Raw genomic sequence first — 12,044 nt, 5'->3', positions numbered from 1 at the left:
ATTGCTGATTGTATCACCACTACCACCATTTTTTATATCCTCTTCTGCTTCACTTTCCTCGTCTGTATTCTCAATACTACTGCTTGATTACTTTCTAAATTATTAACGGTAACTTCCTGATCGCTTTTCTTACTGAAAACGTTTTACTAGAATCACTTAAAAGATCTGCTATCTCATCGCCCTTCAACATTTTTCTTCTTGTCATCTAAAAAACAGACATGAAAGAAATGTATTAGGTTTTCTCTCTACCTGATGAAAAAGAGCGCCAACGTTACGACTACATTGCAGTTACACAACATTACGACACGCCTACCAATTGTTCTGGAAACAAAGAACTGTATGTAAAGAATGAAAACAAATTGGTCGAGGTCGAGATAAGACATCGATAGCAAACTTTAGTGTCAAGAGCTTCCGGACGAATGGACGAGGACATTTACAGGGTAGACTCACAGTCGACATAAGAGCGCAAAGGCTTAAAGATAGCATGAAAATAATAAGCAGTGGCGTAGGAAAGTGAAGTTACGAAATCTAACAAAATTGTCTAATTTATGCACTGTAACGTAGCATGTATATATGTAGAGCGAGGATAGTAAGAGAATTTTGGAAATGGTACCGGTACAAAGGCATAAGACACTGGAGTGCTCCTATACCGCAGCGTAGCAAGACGGTTTCGGGTTCATAATTAAAAGAATAAATGAAGATACATCCGCGAGACTTGTTACGAAATAGTTACTAAAGACATAAGCCAATGAATGGAAAGGAGGTAAATCTATAGCGCATAGAGATCTCGAGTTCGATCAGTAAGCGCGAAACACCGATGCATGATCTATTATGCAATAAAATATATAGGGAAAAGATAACAACAGGCATAAGCCACTGAGAAGCCTAACACCATGCATTATTACTTGATCGTTTCAAAAGTGCGTAAGCCAATCCAGAACATAATCTACTCTGCAATCGATGAGTAATCCAAACATAAAACTCCAAATTATGTGGAAGGATCCGGTAGTGTATCGTTGTTGCTATTGCTAAAAACATCCTGGAACGCCTGTTGTGAATTGCGCCAGACTTTCCTCCTCGTGTTATCCTGGACGGTGTCAAGTTACTTCCCTTTTAAGGTAGATTTCAGTGCGGGAGACAGGAAAAGTCACGCGGCGAGTATTGAGGGTGATATACGACGGAGATTATATTTTTGGTCAAGAAGCTGGACACTATTCCTGAAGTTTGACAAAGACCATTGTCATGGTGTAAACGCCACTGTCTACATGCCCACTTGTCATGTGAACAGTGACTTGGTGGCATGACCAAATGGAAACTGTTAACTCCCTCGTAACTTCATGGATAGTTACTCGATGATCGGGACTAGGGAACGGAACTTCATGTGCTAAAAAACTCAGAAATATTTATTTATTTATGTGCTATAAATTTTGAAAATGTGATAAAATTAGAAAAATATGTGACAAAAATTAAAATATTTGGCAACAGAAACTTAAATATTACGTGTATTGTGAACATCTTAAATTCAGTTTTGAAATGTTTACCTTCTAGCGAGCTATTCTTTAGACTACCATAATTTTCTCCAAGTTCTCCACTGTAAATTTGTGATGATTATCCCTAAAAGCACCTTATATTGCAAGAAAGATCGCTCCACGTCACAAGAAATAATTCTCGCATATTTGAAACACGAAATTTCACTCTGAAATTGGCCACATCTTCCTTCACCATTTTCCCTTCCAAAACACATGCAATTTTACACAATGTTTGAAAACCTAGGTTTCTTTCAAAAATGTCTGTAAATTTAGACATTGGCACTTGTCCGTTAGCAACGGGAAGTTCTATGCTTCGTCTTTGTCGAGATCATTTACGACAGATACAAATTGTTCAATGTTTTGGGCATAATACTCAACGGCATTCAACCAAGTACCCCATAGTGTAACTACAGGAGCGGTTGGAAGAGGAATCCCAGAATATTTTTGATTAAAAATGTCTATTCGTTTAGGTGACTTGGTAAAAATTTTCTTTCCATTTGAAACTAGTCTATCGACCTAGGGACTCTTATCTTTTCACATATTCTATGCAACGCATGAGCCACAAAGGTAACATGCACCCTTTTGGGGTAGCTAATGGCAAGGCCTATTGCAGCTTTTTTCATGTAAGCTGCAGCATCTGTAACAAGAAGAACATTGTCAAATTTTATGCCTTCTGGCCACAAGTTGCATTGCTTCGTTGAAAAGACTTGCTATCGTTACATGTGTAGCAGCAGATAGCTCTTTACACACTAGCAAATAATTTTTCGTGAACACAGTTTCGTCATTATTACTTAGCACTCCTACAATCACGTTTCCCACTTTTTTTTTTTTTTAATTTTATTTTACCACTGGAGTCTGTAGTTTCGTCCATACATACCCAAATATTTTGATGCGCACATTCCGAGCGAATAGGTTGTAAAGTTTTCTCGTAACACCTGTGCAGATAAGTTTTTCGCAAGGTTGATTCGTCAGGCGGTTCGAAGTTCGTATATTTCACGAGAAACTTTCGTAATTCAGGGTTCTTTAATTTGAACAGTGGAATATCTGCGGATACAAAAGCTCTACACAAATCCATTGAAAAAGCGGACAATTTTGACGGTTTACCAGAGTTAAACACAATTGGTTGACAGATAAATGCCAGTCTCTTGCTCAAACGTGAAGCAGCAACAATACGCTTTTTACTCTCCAAATGCTGCTTAATTTGTGAACGTTGGTCAGCCATGACAGATTTACCACACGGTTGGCAAAATAGCACTTTGTCATCAGTAGAAAATACATCTTTATATTCGTCATAGAACTTCTGCATACGAGATGAAACACTTGCTTTTATTTTAGGCATTTTACAGTAAGGAAATACATACCACTTAGAATAGAATAAACGAAAAGACACGTAGTGGATTCAAAGTCCTGCAATGTTGTAACTGATTTGTGGCTAGGTATTCAACAGAACCTTACGTGTAGATTAAAGTAAGGCGCCAGAAGTCTGCCAGTCAACGTGCTCAAAGACCTGACACACTCAATATGAAAGAGGTGTGGGAAAATAAGCATTTTTCTTTCGATGTAGCAGGCCTCAATGAGCGATTTTATGTTTTTAAACCAAAAATTCTTAAAATATGTATTTACATACGGAAAATTGGAAAATATGTGTTTTTATGTAAAATAAAATTTGCTGAGGTGGCATAAAAGGATATGATCAGCATTTTGGCAAAAGAAAGGGCCTCTATCTCACTGCAGAAAAAAACATTTATTTAAATAACGTTCCGTTCCCTAATCGGGACCCACAAATGCACTGACTTAACGTAAATTTCTCCTCATCCCGATTCACAAACGCGGATCATCCTTCATTCTTCCAATTTGGATCCCATACAAAGGTCATTGATCGATTCATTGATACATCACCGAATGATACTTGCAACGTCTCTGTGGCCGCCTCTCTAAGTTTAAAGTAAATTAATACAGGTTCGCTGTTTGTTTCTGTTAGGGGTTTTAGACAGTCACAGAATCTGTTATTCTAACCTGTATACATTAAAAGGCTGAATTTGTTATGAAATTATGCACATACCGTTGAAGCAAAAAGAAATAAAAGAAAGAGAATAAAATGGAAAGATTCTAGAAGCTGATCGAATATAGTAATATGTGATAATTTCCCTTGAAAGGGTTCGTGATGATTATATGTCTTGTAATATTGATTGGAAAGGTAATACTTAATAAAAAGTGGGAAAACAGTATTTAGACGATAATTGGTGGTTAATTATTAGCATTGCAAAGGTATTTTAACACTTTCGATCACTCATTTCACAATCCGACATGGATCGCACAACACACTGCACAAAATTACGTCTTACTTAATACTGCCTTCACTTAAGTGAGCGATAACACTATGACGTCATCATGAGACGATGTCACATATACCTGCGGTGAGAATTCCGAACGACAATTAATAGATTCTGAGACAATCTGGGAATAAAATAAACAATCCTTGTATCATTAGCTGTAAAAAGAAATCGGAAACAGGAAAAATGTTTATAAGATCATATTACATAATGTACATTCAATAATAATAAAGCTTACCAAGAAATCAAGTTAGCTTCTTAAATGGACAAAAAGTATTTTTGGATCCAGAGTATGAAACACAAATTCATATTTTCGCTTTCTAGTGTCTTCTCACGACTAATTAATACACAAATATCTTTTATGTTGTAAATATTTCGATTCCTTTTCCTAATAAGAACTAGGCTGATATCCTATTGAACCGATAAATGGGACATGACACTTAGTATAAGAAAGTCAAAATCAACTCTACTGAATATTACATTAAGCTGCTGTTTATTTTTCTTCTTTATTTATTTCACATAACCACACAATAATAATAATTCTATAAACAAATAGTAAGCGAGGTATCATCGACAAATTACAACTAAAATTATATATTCTCTTTGACTTTATTTAATCTCAACATACAGTATAAAAACATTCAAAAACTTATTTTAAATTCGAACTTTATGTAGAACATTAAAAGACTAGAAAATTTGCTGTTCGTGTTTCACGAAAGCCATAAACAACAATGTATGCAATTAAAAAATGACTAATTACAAAGAATGTTCCAATCAAATATGAAGGGTTGATGTTATAAATGCTTATATAACAAATTTGAAATTTACAACAGCGCTATTTTCGTTTCAGTTTTCGTCTAATCTGTTACAGATTATGTTCTCTTACTTGATTTGTATGGATATAGGTTCAACCATTTTGTGTTATATACTTTGATACACTTTGTGTCAACCTGTTAATATGCAAACAGTCACTTACACAATATTACACATTTTGAACAAAATTCTACACAAGTTCCCAACCAAATCAACCCTTTATATCCTAAGCACACGAGTTATTTTCCGTTCAAGTGTTGTTTAGGAAAAATGAAGTAGTTACACACACACAATCTTGATTTTAAAAAAAATAATAATAATCACTTATTCTGAAACAGCTCATTACTTATCCGTATTCAATACGATTGTATATTACAAATATGTATCTTCTACCTTTGTTTCAAGTCATCACTTCTTTTCTATATATTAAGAGTTCTTCCATTTTTCTATAGAGGAACTTCTGCCTAAAATTTTCATGTATAAGACTGAAAGTTTCTTCATGACAGTAAGAACAGTTTTCTCGTTTCACAATTCAATAGTATCGGTTACTTATTTATTCATCTTCTGCACACCTTCATAATTAGTAATTTTAACAATGTTGTATCAGCATATTGCGTCCAACAACAGCTTGGTTTTTAACACACTGTGATTTTGCTTAAGGTAATTATTCAAACATGTAGAATAAAAGAGAACAAGGCTAAATATTAAAATGTATTTCTTGCATACTGAACTACTCATTAACGAAAGATTTGTTGAAAAACGTAACAACCAACGCAATATTCAATAACAGATTCACTATCATAGCCAGGTACTCTACTACTATCAGCAATCACAAAAACATGAACCTAAGTCATAACAGGCTAATTCTTTTATGATAGTTTGCGAGTGTTTCATGACATACTATCCAATGATGCTTTCCATTCACGTGGTTAACGAAAACTGATGTTTCGAAAATATTTTTTTTTCTTTTCAGATGAAAAATAAATCACTCACTTTTATTAGAAGGTAAGCTGTTTCTAAAGCAGTCTCATAATTATTGACACTTTTAAACGAACATGTTAAGCGTCGTACTTTCGCTGATAAATGTCAACATTGTCAAGACACATGTACGAAAAAGGTTTTAGTGGGGATATGAAATATGGAAGTTAACTACATAGGAAATAATAATAATAGAAACATTAAAGATATTTACTCTAGTAAACGCAGATTCACAGTATACAAATCTTAAATCTTTGTGCCCCTTTTTCGTGGTTGGTAGTGATGTTATTCCAACTTCTGTTCAGAGCGGCCATCTTGGAATTTAACTTTGATTCTTTAGTTCGAATCAAAAAGTCTCGTCTGCTTATCTTTCTATGAATTACGATTTTAGGTCACTTTCACTTTATCCATGCTGTGCTTGCATCGTTCGGGTATTTCCAAAGATCCGGATGTAGGGCTATTCTTGTGTTTGGCATCACGAATATGTTCTTTCAATCCAGAGTGTATGTTCCTTTCCGTCATACTTATTATGTGTGTTGGCATGTACACGAAACTTCATTGACACTTGCGAATTAGTGACGACTCTCTTATACTTGTCTTTAGGGTACTTTTCTTTAGGGTACTAACGCTTTGTTAAAATTATGCTCCCTGCTTACTTTTTCAAATTTATTTGCAACAAATGAAATAAATGCATACCTACCAGTTTTTAAAATTCATCTTTTGTTTTAATACTGTCGATTTTGAGCAAGTCTCAGCCTGATATAACCATCTCCATGTTCACTGAACAGTTGATTTCAGTGGATCCTAATACATACATGCAAACTCAACACTTAAATAAAACAAAAGCTAAGATTTGGAACAATTTCTTTCGAAGAGTTTCAATTCTATGTTCTAATGATAACGACATGAATAACCCTAACTTTTTATCAAATATTTGAAATAAAAATGATTAGAGGATTGACATTCTACCTAAACGAATCAGTGAACAACACATCTGTTTTCAAGCAACAATACAGTGAATTATATTTCGACAACCAAAGACTGCACCTTCTTCCGCACTCTTATAAGATATTGGAATCACTCCTTTTCCAGTAAAATCACATTTTGGGGCGAAAAAACTCCTCCTTCAACGTATGTACTGCATCTCTTCATTACTATTATCGAAACTACAACTCTTATACAATAGTAATCTCCACACCAAACGCTCTTATCATCAGCAATTACCTTGGTTTTATCGAGCAAATGTTAATATTCATACTTGACTAAACCAACTACATCGAGAACTGAAACTACCATGTTACACAGCGCAGTATGCAACCCTTATACACACCCTTAAACTTGAGCAACCGGTAGTTTAATTAAAACGACTTCACTCCACTTAGCGTCAGATAGAGCCCCATCTTGGGAACACCACATTGAACTTCACCACCCAAATATTATTCTTACCTACACAGATGTTTCCAAACAGCATGAACCTATGGTTGGAACAGGAATATATATACACCTGCGCTCAACTACGTAGATACGTACGAACTTCCCCCAATACATCAATTTATCTGGCAGATACCTAGGCAATTCGCAGGGAACTGAAAGTCGTCCTTCAACGAAAACTATCTATCGTTGGCATTTGCAGTGACAGCCTTAGTGCTCTACAGGGAATATGTAGCAACCTATGGACGTCTACAAATGCATGTTAATATTCGTCAACAGCTTCGAATTTTAGACAATAATAATCAAGTTGCCACACTAGTTCATACACCAGCGCACTGAGACATCCCAGGGAACGAAGTCAGTGATATATAATAATATACAATTCAACATTGCATGCCCTCTGATCTCCGTCTTTCAGCATCCGTCTTCTCTGATCTGTTGCTACGGAGACGTCAAACCACATGGCACACCTACCAACAACGATGACGATCACAACCCATTTATTACTGGCAAAACGAACTTCTTCCCACTTCGAAAAAATTATAGGCTCCTCAGAACTGGTCAAGAAAACATCATTATATATATTCTCGCCTCCATTTCCATATTGCTCAGATTCCCATCCAGCAACATAAACAGCAGCAGCGCCCCTTCTGTTTGTCTGTTTGTGTTATAGAGGAGACGAAGAAGGTTCTATCGACCACATGATCTTTAATGTCTTTAACGTATGTTTACCGTTCGATACTCAACACTTATTCACTCTGTTTATTACATTAATCCCGTAACAGCAGCCTTCTTACTCGCTAACAAAAACCATCTCGTTCTTTATCATCCATTACAATATTATACAGTGAAACCTCTACTAACGGACACCTCTATAAAGCGGACACCTCCCTTAACGGACATATTTTGTATTCCCCAAACACTGGAATAGGAAAAAGCATATTGACAAACCTCTCTAAAGCGGACACTCTCTAGTACGGACACGGACAGTCTTTTCTGTCTTTTATAGGTATTATTTACCTCCGTATTACGGACACTTTCTCTAGAAATAAGTTGAAAAGTGTAGTAAAAATACATGTTTAGTAATTCATACATGTATCACCAAGGAAGCATTGTGACAACATTTTGCCCCCTCAACTGTCTGCTCAGCAACCCAGACGAAGCGTCTCTGTTTAACAACACTCTTATGTCCTTTGCTTGCATCCCACTCCCACCCAAGCTGTTTTAGACACAAAAGTGATTGACCGTTGCCCGCTGTTAGAGATGACACATTATGCTACTGTCCCGTTAGAGTCTCTAACCAACCAGAAGACAAGTTTAGTACTTTTTGCTCTCATGTATGTATATTGTCTCAAAAAGATCACTTCAGGACTCCAATTATCCTACAAATTAAAGCGCCATACTGGAAACGAAAAAAGTACTGATAAGTGTAAAGTGCAGAGGACTATAATATGTTATTTCCATGTTGTGCCTCGAACATAGAGTATTGGATGACAGAGAATAATGCATGTATATTCATAAATACGTGATTCATGCAAAAATATTTTTTTCTAATTGTATATTATCTTGCTCACTAATTTACATAAAAAATACTGAAACCTCTTGAAGGCGGACACCTCTCTATAGCGGACAATTTTTGATTCCCCGCGGCTGTCCGCTTTAGAGAGGTTTCACTGTATTGTGAACAACTGCGATTTATAATGTGGTCAAAAGGAAGTGCTCTCTTTATTATAGCAGCGTGTAATGCGTGTAATGTCTTCGTCATAGTTAGTGTTCCGCCTGAAGTAACTGGTTCTATTGTGTGTTATCACTTCGTTTTCCGATTTATCCTGGAAATTATTTTTTTGAATGAATAGATCCCCGTTTTATCGACAGATTGCTCATTGGACATCTTTCTGGAGCATGAAAAAAAAGAAAAAGAAAGAAAAAAAAGAGAATTGAGGTTTGGGTAAAAAAACTTCTTGTAAAAAAGTATTAACAGACTTCACAAAAGGTGCCAAAAAGCAGAAAATTAATTAAAAAGCGCTAAAACGTTATTATTATCAAAGAAAAATTTTGAAGTCTCTGCCAAGCCAAACAAATTAATGCTAAATATAAAATTATAGTTTCAAGATAATTTTATTGGGCATTAATTTCTTTGATTTGGCACAGACTTCAAAATTTTTCATTAATTACAGTAACATGTTAGCGCCTTTAAATTATTTTCTGACTTATAGCACTTTTTCGAAGATAATTAAAATGTTTTAGAGATTTTTTTTTTTATTTTCTGCTTTTTAGCATGGTTTGAAAGTCGGTTAATAGGAATAATTAAAAAAAAAAAAAAAAGTTTGATTTATTTTTCGACTTTTTCGTTACCACAGTAGTTTAAGTACGTATCTAAACTAAAGGCAGGACACTAGCTTCCTATAAAATAAGTTGGCCTACGAAACATACGTAAACAAATATTTTTCTTGAAAGCGGTCTTTGTGTCACGGAATTATACGTGAACGTTACTACACTCAATGATAGTAGTATTAACACTGTCACCCGCTGAAGAGTTCATGGTCTAGCTCTACACGAGACTAATGTGAAAGCATACCGTTAAAAAAAATGTCCTATATCGAAGTTATGTATAAACATATACACAGTAAAGTTAGTTAATTAGTTACAACATTAACACTGCACCCGTTGAGGTGTTTCATGGTCTAGCTCTAAAGACTACCATTAGACCATAATGAAATTTACATGGGACGGTCGGAAAAGTCTCTACGCTGCTGGTGTCTATGAAGTCTCATGAACACGCTCCATAACATTTATATAGGAGTAACGAAAAGGCACACACACAGACACATACACGCACATTAGACTGAAATTGAAAGAACATATTCGTGATGCCAAACATAACAATACCCCAACATCGGACCTTTCGAAGTACCTGAAAGATATAAAGCACAACATAGATAAATAAGGGTGATTTAAAAAGTCATCGTTCATAAAGATGGCCATACGAGACTTTCTTCATTCGAACGAAGGAATCAAAATTAAATTCCTACATGTACACTCTCGACAGAAGTTTGAATAACATCACTGACACCTTCACTGTCGTTATCAATCAAGTAAATAAATAAATAAATAATAATAATAATAATAATAAAAAGCACAAAGATTTTATACTATGAAACTATGTTTACTCTAGTAAACATTTTCAAACTAACTTTTTCACTTTTTTAAATTTCCGACATAATTACTTTCTATACATCCTATCACCACTAAAATTTTTTCTTACACATGCCTTGATAATGCTAACAGCTGTCACCGAAGGTTTTAAGTGAAACATTATTTTTTGAAGTAATCTATAGCAGGATACAAGAGTGCAAGGAACACACCTTTTGAATTTATTCATTCACTTTGTCTTTATTTGTAGATTTCTTTAACTCAATGTCTACGAAGTGAGCTGCCGCCCTTATCATTTTACTGTAGTCGTTATAACTGTTCGCTCAGCATCATCTCTAGTAGCCATGTATCGACCTTTCTCCAATTCTGGATATTTCGTGGGAAGGTTTGGAGAATGAAGATTGACTTTTGCACTATACCGCATGCCAGCTATATCTAGTTCATAATCTCCTGATAAAACATATTCATTTGTGACTGTTTGGGGAACACCTTTATCATCCAAGTTCTGAACAAATCCTAGACAAACCTGAAAAATTGAAATTAAGCAATACATTATATTTAATCACTTTAAAAATTTAACTAACTTTATGTCACCAGATCATCGAAGTGGTAATATATTCAATTTTAATCATTAATTAACCAACCCCACATTTGAAATATTCTGGTATTCTAAAAATATTAAAACAATTGAAAAATGCAAGGATTTCGTTTATTAAAAGTATAAGAGAACGTATATACTTATGCTGTTAGGAGTTCATGTGGTTCGGATTCCACGTTAATCAGTAGGTCCACGTCTCATATAGTCTTACTGCTGAACGGGACGTTAAACTCAAAATCAACTCAACTCAACTTATGCTGTTAGCCATGCTTGTCAAATAAGCATCTACTATTACCGCATTACTCCCTGCAAGATCACATACTGTCCACTGAACGACCCGCATAATACAGCTGAAATTACTACCATACTCTTCTTGCAATCACGTTTCTCATCGCTTCAAGTTACTTTCATTTTTTGGACGTTGACGGAATTATACGAAGGCCATCATCACAACATTGACATAGAAGTGAAGCAGGTAGTACTTTATACGTCTCGACTACTAAGAATCTTTCTACGATGCTGGTATCCAAGCACTAGTGAAACGCTTGGAAAAGTGCATTACTATAGAAGTCTGTTACATTCAGAAATGAGAGTACTCTACGAAATAAAATACGTCGGTTTGATTTGAACCCTACCACATTGATATGAAGATAAGTTACTATGCAAATAGATGAACACGGACGTAAGCTTGATGTCGATTTAGAAATCTGTTTTGTTGTACATCTTTCAAACACAGGTGATTTACAAGGACGAATTATCTCATTCAAAATTTGTATAGTTCTATTTCGAAGCCGTCTACAATAGATGCGAAGAAAATTACTGTTCTATTTTCGTGTACATTGTTTGAAGTGTATTCATTACGAAAATTCTTACTGACTTTCATTTTATGGTCTACTACACACTTTCTGTAAGTAGTTTAGAATATTACACAAAATTTATTTATGTACCACGGACAACTTTATATCACAATGGTAACATTTTTGTGTTGAAATATTTCGTACTTCACTATTTGTAAACTTTACTATTCTTTTATTTCTATAGTAACAGCACCTCTGAGTTTCTATAATTTTCAAATTGACTTGGCTTCGTTTTACAGGCTTTGTTTCTGAACTATGTTTACTCCATGGGATTTCGAAACAAGCTGGCGACCAGTATGTGAAATTCAGGTCATCTCTTTCGAACATTTTCTTCTCTGTTCTTTTATGGATC

The 12,044-nt window shown here is 35.0% G+C and overlaps 2 protein-coding genes across 3 annotated transcripts in view; one reads left to right on the top strand and one right to left on the bottom strand.

The window, feature by feature from the left end:
• Positions 1-12,044, top strand: part of LOC145690535 (uncharacterized) — a 232,087-nt gene that overhangs the window by 154,691 nt on the left and 65,352 nt on the right. The window lies entirely within an intron of this gene.
• LOC145690534 (pyruvate dehydrogenase phosphatase regulatory subunit, mitochondrial) overlaps positions 4,453-12,044 on the bottom strand; it is an 88,577-nt gene continuing 80,985 nt past the window's right edge. For both annotated transcript variants that reach the window (XM_081765500.1, XM_081765499.1), the window contains exon 16: positions 4,453-10,763. In XM_081765500.1, the coding sequence (XP_081621626.1) occupies positions 10,530-10,763 (234 nt within the window). In that variant the 3' untranslated portion in view covers positions 4,453-10,529. The remainder of the gene's footprint in view (positions 10,764-12,044) is intronic.

This window comes from Thermobia domestica, chromosome 7 (assembly GCF_964235325.1).
Source record: "Thermobia domestica chromosome 7, izTheDome1.hap1.1, whole genome shotgun sequence".
NCBI lineage: Eukaryota > Metazoa > Arthropoda > Insecta > Zygentoma > Lepismatidae > Thermobia > Thermobia domestica.
This window is presented reverse-complemented; position numbering and strand designations above follow the sequence as displayed.